This window comes from Pongo abelii, chromosome 6, assembly GCF_028885655.2.
Source record: "Pongo abelii isolate AG06213 chromosome 6, NHGRI_mPonAbe1-v2.0_pri, whole genome shotgun sequence".
Classification (NCBI taxonomy): domain Eukaryota; kingdom Metazoa; phylum Chordata; class Mammalia; order Primates; family Hominidae; genus Pongo; species Pongo abelii.
In genome coordinates, this window is record NC_071991.2 from 144,864,373 (window position 1) to 144,883,033 (window position 18,661).

At 36.3% G+C, this 18,661-nt stretch overlaps 1 protein-coding gene and 1 long non-coding RNA gene across 2 annotated transcripts in view; one reads left to right on the forward strand and one right to left on the reverse strand.

The window, feature by feature from the left end:
- The window catches only part of LOC129060515 (uncharacterized), a 54,068-nt gene extending 44,880 nt beyond the window's left edge, over window positions 1–9,188 (reverse strand). Inside the window, exon 1 of the long non-coding RNA XR_008527314.2 lies at window positions 9,115–9,188. This is a non-coding gene — a long non-coding RNA (uncharacterized LOC129060515). The remainder of the gene's footprint in view (window positions 1–9,114) is intronic.
- CNTNAP2 (contactin associated protein 2) overlaps window positions 1–18,661 on the forward strand; it is a 2,266,356-nt gene that overhangs the window by 1,154,851 nt on the left and 1,092,844 nt on the right. The window contains 1 exon segment of the mRNA NM_001133793.1: window positions 9,118–9,267. Within this exon segment, the coding sequence (NP_001127265.1) occupies window positions 9,118–9,267 (150 nt within the window).

Consider the following 18,661-nt stretch of genomic DNA (forward strand, 5'->3'; position numbering starts at 1 on the left):
ATGTCAAGACATACGATCTCCCCAATGTATTTGTTTTACTTAAAGTTTCTATTCAAGTGATTTTTCCAAAATAAGCACACATTACAAAGTGACTCTTTGTAACTTTACAATAAAGCATTTGGCAGTTTCTTTATCATAAAAAGCAAAAGTACCTTGTACCTGCCCAAGCACCTTTTTACATGTTTTATCTGACAACAATTGATCATATTTATAATGTAGTTTAGATTGGCATGTGAAAATGAGAAAGGTCAAAATGGATCCATTTTCTTATGATATGGAATTTTTATAGATAAGAAATAGTGCATGGCATACTTATATGAAAATTTATATACCTTTTTAAAGTTTTATTGCATAAAAGGATAATTGATTATTAATAAGATATATTAGTAACACATCATAGAACCCTGTAACTGCCTAAAGATGAATTCATATTCTAGGAAATTTTGCTCTCAAGATTGAATATTGATCACAAGACTGAAAACTCCAGTCACTGTAATTTTACTTGAAGCATTTTCTAACAGATGTTACATCTTGGTTTGCTACTATATTTTAAATACATTCTTTTTCTTTTTTTCAACATTCATTAAACCAGTATTTTCTTCTTGTCTCTAATAAGAGCAACATCTGTTTCTTCTTGTTCAATCAAAGCAACTGCCTCAAGAGTCTTACTTTAAAAATAATATTAGAAAGCACAGATAGAAAATTTTTCATTAACATTTTACATTTGCATACAAAACAAGTGTTTCTAGCAATTATAAGTTAGGGAAGTGTTAGAGAAAATATTATAAAACAATTTAGTTATCTTATGAAAATATAAAATGAGAAGGTGCTGGAATATGGTTTCAAAGATGTTGGTTTTAGATTAAATCCTCTTTATAGGATTATCAGTTTCCTTTTATAACGTACAGTTGAAACGTTTTTATCATTATGAATTATTGAATAACTGGGGATATCTATTATGAAGCAACATCACGTTTTTACATTTAATTTTTAAAGTATGAAATTAAATCTGTTTCAATAGTATGTATTTTAAAAAAATATGTTGGAAAATATGTACTCCAGTTCATATCAGTCTCCTCAAGTTATTAACCATGAGACGCCCTCGCTTAGCATTATATTTAACTTTTAGAAACATTTCACAGATGTTCAGGACCACATGTGTTAAATAATTGAAGAAAAGACACATTTTGGAAAGGATAAAATTTATGGGTAACTATTAAGAAAGCGGGCGGATTGCCTGAGGTCAGGTGTTTGAGACCAGCCTGGCCAACACGGCAAAACCCTGTCTCTACTAAAAATACAAACATTAGCTGGGCGTGGTGGTGTGGTGGGAGGCTGAGACAGGAGAATCTCTTGAATCTGAGAAGCAGAGGTTGCAGTGAACCAAGATCTCACAACAGCACTCCAGCCTGGGAGACAAATCAAGACTCCATTAAAAAAAAAAAAAAAAAAAAAAAAAAAAAAGAAGCTTGATTTTATTGCATAGCTCAGAATTGATGTTGAAAACTGTTGACTCTGATATTACCAAGAGATGTATTCAGATACCTTTCCAAATCAACAAATATCTTACCACTGAAATTGTATTACTATATTTATATGGGAGAGGAAGTTATCTGTACATAAAAAAAGCAATTTATATTTTAAATTCATTTATTTTTAAGATGGAGTCTCACTCTGTTGCCCAGGCTGGAATGCAGTGGTGCAATCTTGGCTCACTGCAGTCTCCACACCCCAGGTTCAAGCAATTCTCCTGCCTCAGCCTCCTGAGTAACCACCCAAGTTGATATTTAGACAACTAAGCTCACTCACTGAATATAAACAAATAACTAGTATTTACTGAGTGCTAACTATATGCTAGGCATATTCTACATGGTAATATATACAATTAATCTTACAACAACCCTATGAAATAGATTATTTCATAATACTATTTTATAGAAAAGGGAATTGAGGCATAAAAAGGTTAACTTGCTGAAGGCCCAGCTATCAGATGAGCAGAAATGAGATTTATATCCAGACAGTGTGACTTCAGAGCCCAGGTTCTTGTTGATTGTGTTATTCTGCCTCTTGATGGCGGAAGTGTGAATCTGCTACTATATTTTAAATACGTTCTTTTTCTTTTTTTCAACATTCATTAAACCAGTATTTTCTTCTTGTCTCTAATAAGAGCAACATCTGTTTCTTCTTGTTCAATCAAAGCAACCACCTCAAGAGTCTCACTTTAAAAATAATAACATTATTATTTACTTAAATATTACTTAAAAATAATACATTACTTAAAAATAATAACATTAGAAAGCACAGATAGAAAATTTTTCATTAACATTTTACAATTGCATACAAAACAAATGTTTCTAACAATTATAAGCTAGGGAGGTGTTAGAGAAAATATTGTAAAACAATTTAGTTATCTTATAAAAATATAAAACGAGAAGGTGCTGGAATATGGTTTCAAAGATGTTGGTTTTAGGTTAAATCCTCTTTATAGGAATATCAGTTTCCTTTTAGAAGGTACAGTTGAAACATTTTTATCATTACAAATTATAACAATGGTACATACCACACTGTATGTGGTACAGAATTATAACAATGGTACATACCACACCGGGTTCCAATTTGATCTCAGCCTCTTATGGGGCAAGCTCCATGTGTGCCTGAATATATTATGACCCCAAATATAAGGCAATTCTCCATTTTCCCTGGATTATTTTATATTTTTACTAACTTGCACATAAACTGTCAAGGCCTAAGTGAAGATGTCAATAATATTTATGTGTTTTTCAGATTACATACATAAATCATTTAGAAAGTTCATTTTTTCATTCTCACTTTTTAGAAATAATTTTGTTCTAATGTCTGCACAGGCAGCTTTAATGTCAGTGTCTTTGCCCTAACTTTGTGAATCATCTGCACATTTCTGTGGAACAAATCATCTTCACCTTTGTCTTAGTTGTTTAAGATATAGGATACGTTTCCAATGTCACTGTATATGTTTCCCAAGCCTCAGATTCCCATTAACAAAGGGCTAAGATGCATTTTTTAGTTGTCCTGTAGGTGAAATTTATGATCTCCACATTGTAAAGACTTACTGCATTGATTTCTTGTTTAGAAAGCTTATCACTACATTAATATTTGGAATTATGAGATAGTAAACGCCAAAGACAATCTTTTTTTTTGAGATGAAGTTTCGCTCTTGTTGCCCAGTCTGGAGTGCAGTGACAAGATCTCAGCTTGCTGCAACCTCCGCATCCTGGGTTCAAGCAATTCTCCTGCCTCAGCCTCCCAAGTAGCTGGGATTACAAGTGCCCACCACCACGCCTGGCTAATTTTTTGTATTTTTAGTAGAGATGGGGTTTCATCATGTTGGCCAGGCTGGTCTCAAACTCCTGACCTCAGGCAATCCACCCGCCTTGGCCTCCCATAGTGCTGGGATTGCAGGTGTGAGCCACAGCACCCTGATGAAAGACAAATTATTAAATGTGTCTCAGCTTACTTTTCTATGAAATAAAATGAATTAAAGTGTCTATGTTTTTGTCTTAATAATATAGATATACTGTCTCCTATCTGCCAGCCACCATTCTAATGCTATATAAATACTAATAGTAATAGTATACAAATACTTAATCCACCTACTCAAAGCCTCATTTTATTTCCAGACCTGATGCTATGTAAGATAGGGATATCCCCAGAAACTGAGCACTTCCCCAGATGTGGTAGCAAATGGAAGTGTGTGTGCGCATGCGTGTGTGTGTACCTGCAAGCGTGAGCGCATGTATGTGTGTGCGCGTGTTGTGTGTGTGTGCGCGTGTGTTTGCATAGTATAAGAAAAATCTGATCATGGATGCACAGCATCTATATAATGTGTTTTGTTGTGGTTCTCGTTGTTTATTTATTCAAGCTCCAGAACCAACTATGTCTGAGTTCAAATTCTAAGCTTTACCTGTTACCATCTATAGGATGCTTACAGATTGGTAGACTCAGTCCTTCCCTATATACTGGAGATAATTGTTTAAAAAAATTATGTGAGGTATTATGAATCAAATGCAAGTAACGTATCACCATGGCTAGCACATAGAGCTTAGAACTTTATACTGTATATGCCAACATATAAAAAGATCATGAAATTCTATTCTTCTCTGGAGAGAGCCTTCAGGATACTATTTGTTATAAGATGTAGATAAAGAAAATATGAAAGAAGCAGCACATTTTTCTATAAGACATTGAGTCTTTCTTGCCACATTTAAGAATAAACTTCATTACATTTGGGGACCCATTTTTATCATAGATTACTGAGGTATTACCTCTTGATAATTAACATTAAAATTTCAAAATAATAATTGGAAATGAAATGAATAGGAATAAGAGCTTAAGCTTTGATAGTGGCTGCTATCAGCAAGGATCCTTTAATCCGGGTTCTAGTTTCTCTAGTAATTAAGTTCCTGGAAGAAAATAAAATAACCTTTTAATTTAATATGATTAGAATAATAGACCTTTTGCCATGAAAAATTAAAAGGAGGATGTTCCATTTCTAAATTAATTTTGTGATGGAGAAATTTTCATGGAATTTTCTGAAAGGCTTTCTTGTTCTTCCATTTAGAATAACCAAAGATATTTTATAAGGGTCTATCTCTGGACATGTGATTATTTAGGATTGGATTTGGGGACTAAACAGATATCACGTTGATATCTTTGAGATCCATGTCCTAAAACTGTATTTCATAGCAGGGTTTGTCAAATTATAAAGACAAAAATCAAAAAAACCATGTAGTCCTCTAGTTAACAATAGATCCTACTTTGTACTTTAAAGGGAAATGCTATGGCGAAGATAGAGTCTTCAATGCATCACTTCCGTGGGAATACCCAAAGGGACCCACTTGAGATGGAACTATTTCAGTAAACACTGCTGCTTGCCTGACAGCTAACTTCAAAAATAAGCCTTTACAGGCATAGAGTAATTTCATAGTACAAGAGATTTTATTTGTATTGTTCTTCAGAATATTTGAAAGATAAGAAATAACAGTTATTGTTTTCCCAATTTTTGTATGGACAGGAAAGATAAAACTCTGGGATTAAATGACTTAAGATATTTTTGTCAGAAAGAGAACTTGGACTTAAATCATGCCTTTTTCTTTTTCCAGTGAGGAACTATCTTACAAAGGAACCTATAAGTACCAAAAAGTAGACCCTGATATATGAATATGGGTGCATATTGTTTATTTGACACTGGTCCAATAAATGCAATCGGGGAGAGGGGAGGTGAGACAAGTTGGGGTGGAAAGCCACAAAAAGGTTCTTTAATAAGGAGATTGCTACAATGGGCAACTGAGTTCGAGCCCACTGGAGTCTGTCTGAGAGGCTGTAGTAACTACCGTCCCTTGCATACCTAGTGTCTGGCCTGTTCCTCTTTCTACATCATTGAAAGCCATTGAAATGTATGGGAGTTTTCTGCGGGCAACAGCCAGAGTGGGATGAAGAGATATACTTCATTTACCATCCCAAATGTCCAACAACGATAGACTGGATTAAGAAAATGTGGCACATATACACCATGGAATACTATGCAGCCATAAAAAATGATGAGTTCATGTCCTTTGTGGGGACATGGATGAAATTAGAAATCATCATTCTCAGTAAACTATCGCAAGCACAAAAAACCAAACACCACATGTTCTCACTCATAGATGGGAATTGAACAATGAGAACACATGGACACAGGAAGGGGAACATCACATTCTGGGGACTGTTGTGGGGTGGGGGAAGGGGGGAGGGATAGCATTAGGAGATATACCTAATGCTAGATGATGAATTAATGGGTGCAGCACACCAGCATGGCACATGTATACATATGTAACTAACCTGCACATTGTGCACATGTACCCTAAAACTTAAAGTATAATAATAATAAATAATAAAAAAAAGAACTTGATAACAGAGGAAGGTCAATTACAAATGGGCTTAGGATGATGGAGATTTCCAGGAAGATCTATTGACATTAAATTAAACTTAACAAAAAAAAATTTTATCCACTGAACTTAATCCTTACCCTTAGAATTAGTCATATTGCACATTACCGTGTAGAGCTGAGAAGCCATAGTCAGCAACTCCGGTGCAATTTTTATTGCTTTTTTATGTTTCATCATTTACTTGGCCATCTGTGAAATCCAGAGTGCCAGATTCCTGGTCATGATCACTCCCTCAGATTCATTCAGTTATTCATTCACACCTACTATGTACCAGACATGGTTTTAACTGTAGGGGTTTTTTTTAGTAGAGAAGAAAACAGACAAAAGAGAGCTTATAATCAAGTGATAGAAGACAGAAAATTAGTAAGTATGCTAGTAAATGAACATATAATAAATTTAGTAATGAGAAGCTATAAGGAAAAATAAAGCTCAGAAAAGAAGGAATGTTGGGAGAGAGGGGAAAATGATATGTTATATAGAATAGCTAGGAAAGACCACCTCTCTCTTAAGATGACACTTGCACAGAGACCCATTGTGAGGGAGCAAAACCATGCAGATAATTCATATGAGGCATTCCAGATGGTTCACATGACGCATCTTAGTTCACCAAAAGGACTTTAGTCAGTACTTTTCGTGAGTTCAAAAAGAACAGAAAGCTGTTATAGGGAATAGTCTGATCTCAGTTATACATTTATAAAGATAATACCACTTTGTGGGGAGATTAGACTGTTAGTGCAAAGAGTGAAATCAGAGGAACAATTGGGGGGTAATGAAATACTCTGTATTCATCTGTTGATGGAAACTTTGGTTGCTTCCAAATCTTAGCTATCGTAAACAGTGCTGCAACAAACATAGGAGTGCAGATATCTCTTCGGTGTACTTATTTCCTTCCTTTTGGGTATATACCCAGTAGTTGGATTGCTGGATCATATGGTAGATGAGAGATGATAGTGGGCTCATGTAGCTGTTTGCCTTATTACATTATTTATATTATGCATACTATTTATACATACATTCGCTTGTATGCTAAATTTTATAATTTGGAAAGTCTTTTGCATTAATTCCTTTAGAGCAGGGATTTTATACTGTTTTCTTGATTGAAACAAAATGTGCTCAGTGGCCGGGCGCGGAGGCTCATGCCTGTAATCTCAGCACTTTGGGAGGCCGAGGTGGGTGGATCTAAAGGTTAGGAGTTCAGGACCAACCTGACTAACACAGTGAAACCATGTCTCTACTAAAAATACAAAATTAGCCAGGTGTGGTGGTGCATGCCTGTAATCCCAGCTACTTGGGAGGCTGAGGCAGCAGAATCACTTGACCCCAGGAGGCAGAGGTTACAGTGAGCTGAGATCCCACCATTGCACTCCAGCCTAGGAAACAAGAGTGAAACTCCGTCACACACACACACACACACACACACACACACACACACAAAAAAAAAAAAAAGGCTCAGTAAGTATTACTAAATTAAAATTTGAAAATCCTAAAAAAAAAAAAAAAAAAAAAAAAAATCCTGAGGGGCAATTATGTGTAATAATACTTACTATGAGTAACTACTGCAAACATGTTACTATCTTCTAAGCTCCAACAGCCCTTAAGTTCTTTAAAATAGTTTTTCTATTTCTTAGTATAAACCAACTAGTAATGTATGATTTTCCTATAAAGGAGCACATGTAGTAAATAGCCTAGGCTTTATGAACTGTATAGTTTCCAATGCAGCTGACTCTTGCTGTAGGGCACGTGGTATGTAAATAAATGTACTTGGCTACATTCCAATAACATTTATATGGACACTAACATTTGAATTGTATATAATTTTCACATGTCACTAAACATTATTCTTCTTTTGATTTCTTTTCAACCATTTAGAAAAGTAAAAACTATTCTTAGCTCACAGGTTATAGAAAAACAGGTGGCAGCAAGTCAGATTTCAGCCACAAACTGTGGTTTTTCAGATTCCTGGTATAAATTATCAGGAGCTTGGAGCCCTGATCTGTGTGTCATCGATTTGCTCTCATTCTATTTTTGGATGCCTTTATTCGTTAGAGTTCTCTTTCTTTTGTGAAATTGAAGCACGTCCTCATGTAACTTCTACCTGTGGATTCTACATTGTGCCATCTGAAGAAGAATAGCACGAAATACCCCCCATCCACCACCTTGTCATAGTACAGGCCTTCACAGAGTCAAAGAAAGCCACTCTGGCCCCCTTGGTTTTCTCTGCTACCCAATGTTAAACTTTGTCCAGATGCTTATGTTTCCTGGCTGCTCTCCTCTTTTTGCCTTTTAATTTTCTGATTATTCTTCATAAAATGAACACAAACTAAACAAAAGCTTTAAGCTACTGTCCAGCTAATGGACAATTCAATCGAAATTTGTTTCTAAAGATTGCTGTATCAGGCAACAATAAAGTGCCATTGTTGGGGATATGCATTCTTGATTTATTTTGCTGTCTTTTTTTAATATCATGTACTCCATTATAAAGATAACTTATTTGTAAATGATCAGATAATCCTATTATTATTTTCCATGACTATTAGTGGTCAGTTAGTACTTATAACTGCACATGCACAGTTATTATTTAGTACTTAATTTCTATAAACTATACTCACCAAATGTGTTTATTGAGAGAAAACAAACTATACAGAAAATAAAGATTTTAAAAACAAAGACAGACATTAGATAAAAGCCATAAATTCATTTTCTTGTCTGAGAATAAGATCTAGCAAAGCTAACCAGAAAATAAATTACTAAGTTAAAATAGTTCATAATTCACTAAGTTAAAATAGCACATAATCATAAAATGTGCTCAGTGGCCAGATGCGGTGGCTTACGCCTGTAATCCCAGCACTTTGGGAGGCCGAGGTCATCGAAATGACTTTTTTTTCAATCCATTTCTTTCCCTAAGTACACAGTGGTATTAATACTGCTTCTCTACTTGATTGGGTTATATTATGCCTTATTCAGTTAGGTGGAGTATAGAACCACTTATGATGATGTTAAAGAGACATGAGACATCAGTTTGAATTGTAAGCAGCACTGTATTTTCTGAGAGAAAAATACTTTTATTTGTAAAATCCTGATTTGTTGATTTTGGAAATTGTGTTCAGCTGAGTAATTTTAAGAAAAGAAATGACTTTTATCTTGTACTTACCAGGTTCTGGGTTGAATGATGGACAGTGGCACGAGGTTCGCTTCCTAGCCAAGGAAAATTTTGCTATTCTCACCATCGATGGAGATGAAGCATCAGCAGTTCGAACTAATAGTCCTCTTCAAGTTAAAACTGGCGAGAAGTACTTTTTTGGAGGTGAGAATGCCATTCCTTTTTGGTTACTAATACATTGCAAAAAACGAGGTTTCAAAATGAAGTTTGATTATGAAGTATTTATATTTGACTCAACTGACTCAGTAGATCTCATGACAAAACAAACAAACTCTGTAATTCCATTGAGCAAAACAAAAAAAGAAAAGGAAAAATTGTGTTTCTTTCTGATGAAGATATTAAGATGATGTCACCATATTCTTCTGGCCTAATTTAAATCATTGAAGTATAACAAAGGAGATTCTAAATTCATCCTCATAATCCTCAAAAGTCAGGTCCTTGGGTTATTTGCTGTTCACCTATTGCTATGTAACTAATTATTCAAACCTTAGTGTCTTCAAACAAACATTTATTATCTCACAGTTTCTCTGGATCAGGAATTCAGTAGTAATTTAACTGAGCGAGTCTCTAATGAGGTTGACGTCAAACTGTTGGCTGTGGCTGCATCATTTGAAGCCTTGTCTGCTTCCAGTAGGTCTCACTTACCTGGCTGACAGTTGGTGCTGGCTGGGATGCCGCAGTTCTCTGTGGCCTCTGATTCTGTAATACCTTCCTTCTTCAAGTAGCCTCTCCTGGGGTTCACTGGGCAGAGAAAGAGAGAGGGAAAACGAAAGAAAGAGAGGAGAGGAGGGGAAAGCCAGTAAGTCAGGAAGTTCTCCAGATAAAAACCATGAGTACTTTTTAAAAAATTAATCCAATTTAGCAGTGATATCCTATCACTACTATTATTTTCAACTTGTGAGAAGTGAGTCACTAAATCCTGTCCACCGTTAAAGGAAGGGGATTTCACAAGGGCATGATTACAAAGAGCCATTGACTCCTGAGTGCCATTTTAAAGGTGCCTACCACAGTCTACCTTACAAAAGAAGACATGTTGTCACAAACATCTTGGTTCTTAAGTAATGAAAAGATTAGTAAGAAGAAGATTATCTTAATGATAAATTCTATGTGTGAAAAAGTGTTGTAGCAAAGACCTGTCATATTTTCTAATTGAAAAAATGTGTCCTGTCAGAAAATGATTTTTTTCATAATTAATACATTATGAGGACATATTTTATTAAAGTGCTCGGTACATTGTTTAGATCAATACATCTTTTGTTAGATTATTGTCTTTCCTGTCCTAAATCATACAATGTGAGATGTAAAAAACAAATCACATGCTTAGAAAAGGCTTTTATTTAAGCTTTAAAATCTATATGTTACATGTTTGCCTCTGAAAATGTTTCCATTTGTATTTACATATCTACTTTGTTTATTTAAATATATAGTTATATAGCACTCTCTCTCTCTCTCTGTGTGTGTGTGTGTGTGTGTGTGTGTGTTCTAGTTCTTAGAGTAAGGTGACATGAGAGCAGCCACCTTGTTTATCTCATACCCTGCTATATTCCTCAAGGTCCTAGAAAAAATCCTGGAATGTTGTAGATGAACAATAAATATTTATGAAAGAATTAGTAAATTCTACAAAATAGGCAAGACATCACTATTATGAATTGTCTAGAGAGGAAACAGAGGAGGCCCTAGGCGATTTACTGACTTGCCACTGAGTTTGCAGCTAGCACCTTGATTTAAGTTTTCTGAGTCCCATACCAGGGCATTTCTCCCCATCTAATTAGTGACAGCTTAGAGACAAAAATCATGAACTAGGGCTCTGCTTCTTTAATCTCCCATAATATTTGTTGGAAGTTAAGACTACATGATTTTTAAAAGACTCTCAATAAATATTTGATGAGTAGATGAAAGTCAAACAAGCTGTCTTATGAGTAAATGAACTGGACATATTGATGTGAGAAAAAAACAACTCAGTAGCCAAACTGGTTACCCTCCAAAAAATATTCAATATGATTGGCTTATGGCAAACAGTTTTCATTGCTATGATCATAAATAGATCACAGTTGTCAGTGGGAAAGCTACTGATAATCTCTACTGATCCCTTGACTGGAATATTTTTGGCCACACATGAGCTCCTTGAATGCCTAAGGCCAGTTTTTATCGATTTCAATCTAGAGGGGCGAGCACATAGCTGTAACTACATATTCATGGCATAAACTTTATAGGATATGAGGTCTTTATGGTGTGCTATTTACATCAGTTTACAGATTCTGGTTTTTGAGTCCAGCAGTCAGGAGAATATTGATTTTCTCTTGGGTCTGTGGTCTGCCTTTAGGATATACTGTCAGCTAATGATCATGATGCTTGTTTTGTTATATCATCATTAGCTGAATCCTGAGTGTGTAAGAATCATGAGAAGAACTCATTGCCTTTCCGACTCTCAGGCCCCACCTCTGGAACTTTGAAATTCAAGAGGATGAGAAATTGAAGAATTCAAAACTTCAAGTGATTCTGATAAACACAATCTGAGAAACAGAATTATAGATTGACCTTAGCCAATTTGCACACATGCCTTTTAGATTCTTTTTGTAAAACATCATCAGTCACGGAAAAGTTTGGGATTCATGAGAATTAGCTAGTCTCCTATAGCTTTGCCCCCAGGGGGCAAAAGAAAGGAATTCACAGGACAAGTTATGATGCCCATAAGTATATTTATTAAATGAACAAGTATTACCAAGAAAGCACAACACTGTTAATAAACATTCTTCTGCAAGCTCAGTGAGGTCCCAGCTCTCTGACTTGCTGCACCTTGAATAAAATGTTCTCCCAAAGCAGCAATGCTGAATGATGGGATTCAGCTACACCCAGAGCTAGTGGCAGGTGACAGAAAGCCTCCTCAGCAAATGGCTGGCACAGGATCACTAAGTGATCCTAACTCCAGAAGCATTTCTAAGAACTCTGGTTACAAGCCTTGCCAGAATCTTCTACCATCTTCACACAAGGCTGAGTGTGTCTCTAAAAGGTGTTGTGCCAAACCACATACCCTTAGTGCCTCTAAGTTCACTATTGATATCTCCTTTCTAACATTTCTTTAACATTTATGCTATCTAACAGACCACTAATTTCACCAAAGAAAACCCAGTTTGGCATTCAATTCATTAGAGGACTTGTTGATTCAATGAATTAGGTCGATATGAGGAATAAATAGCAAAAATCTAAGAGTCACCTCCTCTGGGGTGGGTGTACCGTTTCTGCACTAAAACTCTTGACACCTCTTACTTGTGGATTCCTGATCAGAAGATGAACTGCCTCTGGATCACAACTTTAACTAAAACACAAATGCACACAACTCTATACCATCTGTGATGAAAATTTTAAAGTAGGATTCAAATGTTATAATAAACACAACTTAAGAAATACTAGTATAGTGGAAAGGAGAATTGCCTTTGTTCTAAAACACGAGCTTTGGAATCCTGCACACCTGATTTTGAATCTGGCTTTATCACGTAATTAGTGGATCCTTTAATACTGTATCTTACATTCTTCATCTATTAAATGGCAATAGAATCTCTTTTCTGAACACTGTGTGGCGTAAACTTAAACCTGGGGTCTGACCCTAGGGAATGCTAAATGCTGACTGACTTTCCAATGCATCTTCACCTTTCTTTCAACTCTGTGAGAGACAGAGCCTCACAAGGAACATTGGTGACTTCAGACCATTATTTATTTAATGGCCTCTCATCAACTTCTGCACCACTCAAAGTATTTCTTCCCCTACACTCACTGAAGAAAAGTATTTTTCCTGCTCACCGAAAGCCTCAAGTAAAGGCTTTCCTGTCATCCTACACTCTGTTTTGTTTCCAAACCCTTAAATACGTCCACATTTTGTTTCTTTTGAAGTTAAGTCCCGGTTGTGCAGCTTTCTTTGCAGCCCAGGCTGGGCCGTTTCACTCCAGTGTGCAATTTTATCTCTCTCTGCTTGCTCCCTGCTAATGCCGGCAAAGTCTTATTTCTCCTTTGTAACATCCATGATCAGATGATGTTTAATCACCAAGAATTCTTTTAACTTTTTTTTTCCCTTGGGAATAAGCAGACAAAGAGATCCGTTATTTGGGATGTTTCTTCAGCAAAGTGTGTTTTAGCTGCTTTAACATGTTTTATTTTCCTTCAACTAGAATTTTTTTAGATAACATTCCATTAATGTTAATAATCAAAAGAATGTTAAACACAATAATTAAATTTACCTATTGACTGTTTACGTGGTAATAAGCTTTCTGATACAGGCCAGAACCCATGGCTATGAGACAGCAGTATGATTTTTAAATTTCTAAATTTTCTTTATTTTGGGCATTTTTATTATCTCTTTTGTTATCATTAAAAGAGAAAGGAGCTGTGGGCTGAAGAGGAGAGGTAAGAAGCTTCTAGAGCCAGTCTTATTGGAAGAGGAGTTCTAAAGAACGCAATGGGGAAAGAGGCAGGTCTTAGGAAGGTACCAAAGCAAGTGGTGAAGGCAAGAGAAAAAGAGGGCAGTGGAGCTGGCCTGAGTTTGATAGGATTTATGTTAATGAAGTTTAATAAGAGGGCACATCTCTTTCCAGCTCACCAGTACATAACTGTCTTGGTCAGTTTTGGATACTATAAGAGAATACTATAGGTTGAGTCGTCTAAACAACAGAAATATGTTTTTCATGGTTCTTGAGGTTGGGAAGTCTAAGACCAAGGCATCAAAATGCAGGCAGATTCCATGTCTGCTGAGGGCACATAATGAGAAGCTGCAGACAACCATTTTCTTATTGTATGTTCTCATTGAAGAAAAATAGAGACAGAGAGAGAAAGACAGAGAGCACACACTCCTAAGTCTCTTCTTATGAGCGCACCAATCCCATCATAGGGGCTCCACCCTCATGACCTAATTAGCCCCCAAAGGCCCCACTCCTGTACCACCCACAGGGGCTCAGGGTTTCAATATGTGAATTTTGAGGGACACAAACATATAGTCTATAACAATGGCCTCTCAATCCTCATTGAAATAGACCATGGATTTTAAATATTAGGTTGTGCAAAAGCAATTGGGATTTTTGCCATTGAAAGTAATGGCAAAAACAAGCTAACCAGATAGGTATGTAAATATAGATTTTTATCAAGTAGTTATGTTTTAAAATAATTAGGGGATGTGGTTATCAGGCTCCTTAGCTATTTATTATAGGAAAATACCAACACTCCTTCAAGCGTTTGGCTGCCTGAAAATTTCTTAGTGATGGAATACATTCCATGAAAAGCCTCCCAGATAGTTTCCCAGAAATCCTTGGTTTGGCTCATCCATCACAGAATACGGAACTTGCAGCATCCCATTCAGGATCCACTTGTCAGCCCTGTGAAGTATCAGCTGCCTTGCTTTTGTACCAACAGGAAATCCATTGTTTAGAAGTTTGTTTTCTAGCTCTTTTTCATTGTTCTCCCAAAAAGAAAAAAAATGGAATGAGACACGTTTTATCAAATGATATAAGTTAGACAATGTGTCATTTCAGGAGTGTGCAAATTGAATCCTAAACAAAATTTTGAAGGTGTGTATTGATTTTCTAGGGATGCCGTATCAAAGTACCACAAACACAATGGCTTAAAACAACATAGTTCTATTCTCTCAATGTTCTGGAGGCTGGAAGTCTAAAATGGAAGTTCAACAGGATCCTGAGGTCTCTGAAGGCCCCAGGGGAGGATCCTTCAACTCCTCTGGCTTCTGGTGGTTACCAATAATCCTCGTTATTCTCTGGCTTATAGATACCTCCCTCCAGTCTCTGCCTCCATCTTCACATGGTCTTCTCCCCTTTGTGTTTCTGCATCCGAATTTCCTTCTTCTGATAAGGACACCATTCATGGGATTAGGGATCAACCTAATCATTATCACCTCATCTTAACCTGATTGTAGCTGCAAGAACCCTATTTCCCAATGAGGCCACATTCATAGGTTTCACAGTTAGGACTTCAGTGTATCTTTTTGGAGGATACAATTTAGCACACAGTAAGGTATAAATGCTCTATTTTACAACCCCCTCTAATTAAAAATGTGTATACTTCCTAAAGGAGATTCATACTTCTAATTTTATATTATCTATTGTCACAGATGGCTCTTATGAAGTTAAAAGTCAAACATATAATTTGGGAAATGTGGATAACTAAAAGTTAGAGGCATTCAAACACCAGAAAAACAAAAATTAAAGTATTGTGCATAGTGGACAAAAATGTGCTGGTCATAAGAATTTGATGGTCAAATTTCTGAATGTGATTTTTTAACCTCTGCATGGGACCAGTTATAGAATTGCAAGGAAGTCAATTTTAAAATTCTCCAAGGGAATTTCATGTCCATATGCATAAGAGAGAGAACTTATCTCTGATAAATATTGGAAAGCTTTGTGTAAAAAACAGTGTAAATGATAAGAAAATGTGTCATTGGTTTGAAAGTACATTCTATGTGGAACTAACCAAATGTTGTATCGTTACATTTGGGTCCTTACACATATAATGTAGAGAGAAAAGAACACCCAGCTAAGACTTGGGGTCAGCAATCCTCGGAGCAGGATTATACTTAGGGACAAGAGGAAAGAATCTGGCTTCATTGCTTTGGTTGACCCAAAAAATTTTCAGGAACAAAGGAATTTGTAACTTGACCTTGATATGCAGTGCCATGGGAACCTACCACTACCAAATAAATGAAATTATTAAAGACTTTACTTGTAAATAGTAGTAATACTGGAAATAAAACAACCACACACACACACACACACAAATATTGCAATTAAAAGAAGAAAAAAGTCTCAAATTTGCTCTCATTTTTCCTTAGAATGTAGTGCCCTTTCCAAAATAGCATGTATTTAAGAATAAATTAAGTCATCTTTTTGTCATACTGTACTTGTCTTGGAATTTTGTACCATGGGCATCTACTAAACCGTGAAGCATAAGCTTAAAACCATAGAAGTATTACGAAGTGTTCCCAGAGAGTTGTTTACACTAAAATAACATGAAAAGTTCAAGAGAACACCACTGGCACCCCATCGATATACGTTAAATCCCTTATCAGCAGTAAGAAATGTCCTCACATTTAACATATAAATGCTGGGCAAGTCGGCTGTCTTATATCTAAAATCTTCTCATAAGAAATACCTTCAGGCCAGGCATGGTGGCTCAAGCCTGTAATCCCAGCACTTTGGGAGGCCGAGGCGGGCAGATCACCTGAGGTCAGGCCCCACCCTGGCCAACATGATGAAACCCCATCTCTACTAAAAAATCACGAAAACTAGCCAGGCATGGTGGCACGTGCCTGTAGTCCCAGCTACTTGGGAGGCTGAGGCATGAGAATTGCTTGAACCCAGGAGGCAGAGATTGCAGTGAGCCAGGATCACACCACTGCACTCCAGCCTGGGTGACAGGGCAAAACTCTGTACCCCACCTATCCCCACCAAAAAAGGAAATGCCATCAATTAAATATGGTTATTTCCTTCAAAATATAAGTCCTTAAACTCAAACTGTAATTAGATTAACGTTTGATTTTTATCTACACTGGTTGAAATAGTAAATCTTTTTATCTTTTTTCTAGGCCTGCTTTTGCAAATCTTTTTGAATACGCTTTGATGTTTTCATTCATACTGTCTGTTATAGAACTAAGACCTACATTCATTCATTTATATCCAAAGAGATTATGGGCAACTAACAAGTAGTAGAGCTTGGATTAATAAATATTTTCTGAAAACCTGGCATTATTGTTCATGCTGAGGTAGTGAACAAATCAGGGGAAAAAATGCTTGTTCTTGGAAGATTACATTCTAGGCAAGATAGTAAACGAATAACATTTGTTAAATGAGTGTATTTGGGGAAAAATTAATCAGGGAGGGGACAGGAAGTTCTTGGGAGGGGATTGAGGATTATCTTTAAATGGCCAGAGAAACCCTTGATTAAGAAGATAGCATTTGAGCAAACATCTCAAAGCAGTGAGAACACACACACCATGAGAAGATGGGAGAGAAGAACACTCTTGGTAGAGGGAAAAGCAAGTGTAACCCGATATCCAGCTGGTGTGTGCAGGGAGCGATTAGGAAAAGGAGTCAGTGTGGCTGAGAAAAAGTGAGGTTGGATTGTGAAGGGTCTTTAACAATGACTGAGAAGGTTGGACCGAGTGAATCTAGTTTATTTTAAAACAGTCTCTCAGGCTGCTGTTTTGGTAAAAGGCTGTAGTTCGATGAGGGAGAACAGTGGAAACTATTGCAGTAATCCAGATGAAAGAAAATCGACTAGATTGTAGCAGCGGAGCCAGTGGGTAATGATCAATTCTGCATACACATTTGGAGGTCGAGCCAGCAGGACTTGCAGACAGGTGAGATACGGGGTGTGAAAGCCAAAGTGTCAAGGATGACACCGGTCTTCCTGAGGAAAAGGCTCATACCTCCCCTTTCCACTGTTTTACACTTTCTCCTTCCCCTTTCACAATTTGAGGTCCACTTCACTGTGTTTCCCTGAAAATGACTTTTGACCTATACATCCCAAAACTAAGGAATTTGTTGTCTATGTGGTCATAGTTCCACCAAAATTAATGGAACCATGGACAGCTCCCTCCCAAACAAAATTCCCAGCATCCTGTCTCTTCTAGTTTCTTTTGATGGGTTCTCAGTCAATTCCTAAATTCCTCAGATCAAGTCTTGGCTGAATGCTGTTTCTGCTGCATCTAGGGTCAAGAATCTACTCATCTAAAACCCGCTATGGTAAATTAAAATTCCAATCAGTCTCTAATTTGGGGACCTTGCCGTTTAGAAATAAGCAAGTGGAGAACCCTGACTTAAAGCTAAGAAGCTGTTATAATAAAAGTAGCCTTTAAAAATATTGATTCACAAATAACCTCCTCATGCATATACTTCCACCTTAAAAATACCACCTAATTGTAATCTTTTCCTTTTGGCCTTTGTTCCATCAGTGGTCCAACAATACTACTGGGGTTGGAGAGGGGGGTAGAAAATAAACTATTTATTGCCCTTTAAAGTATAAACTGAAAATTAGCTCTCATCCACATTCACATAGTGCTGAATATCCTTCATTAATACTAAAGTATTTGGTTACTCTATCTCACTTTTGTGTAATATGTCTCTCTTTAAATGCTAATTTAGTATTAATGGCAAAAGCCAACTTTTTCTAACCAAATGACTAACAATTTGTTAAATTTTAGAGTGAGATGAGAAAATCACAACTTAGAACCTTAGCGATTTCTGTAAATTGTTAATGGTTAATTTAATTTGGCTTGGCTACTATTATATAATTGGAAATTATTTTTATTTACTGCTTCCAAACCTTTTAGTTAATGTTTTGTTTTATATTTTTCTTAGTATTTTTAATATTTTCACTCTGGTCCATTATTATTATGTGATTATTTTTTCCATTTTTTTCCTAGAGGAGGTTGTCCTCCCCTAATTGTAGTGAGTAACCTAGAAACTCAGTGTCAATTAACATTTTAAGCAGTAATTGATTGTGCAAAAACAACTACTTGTCCTTGAAAATATTCAAATCAATA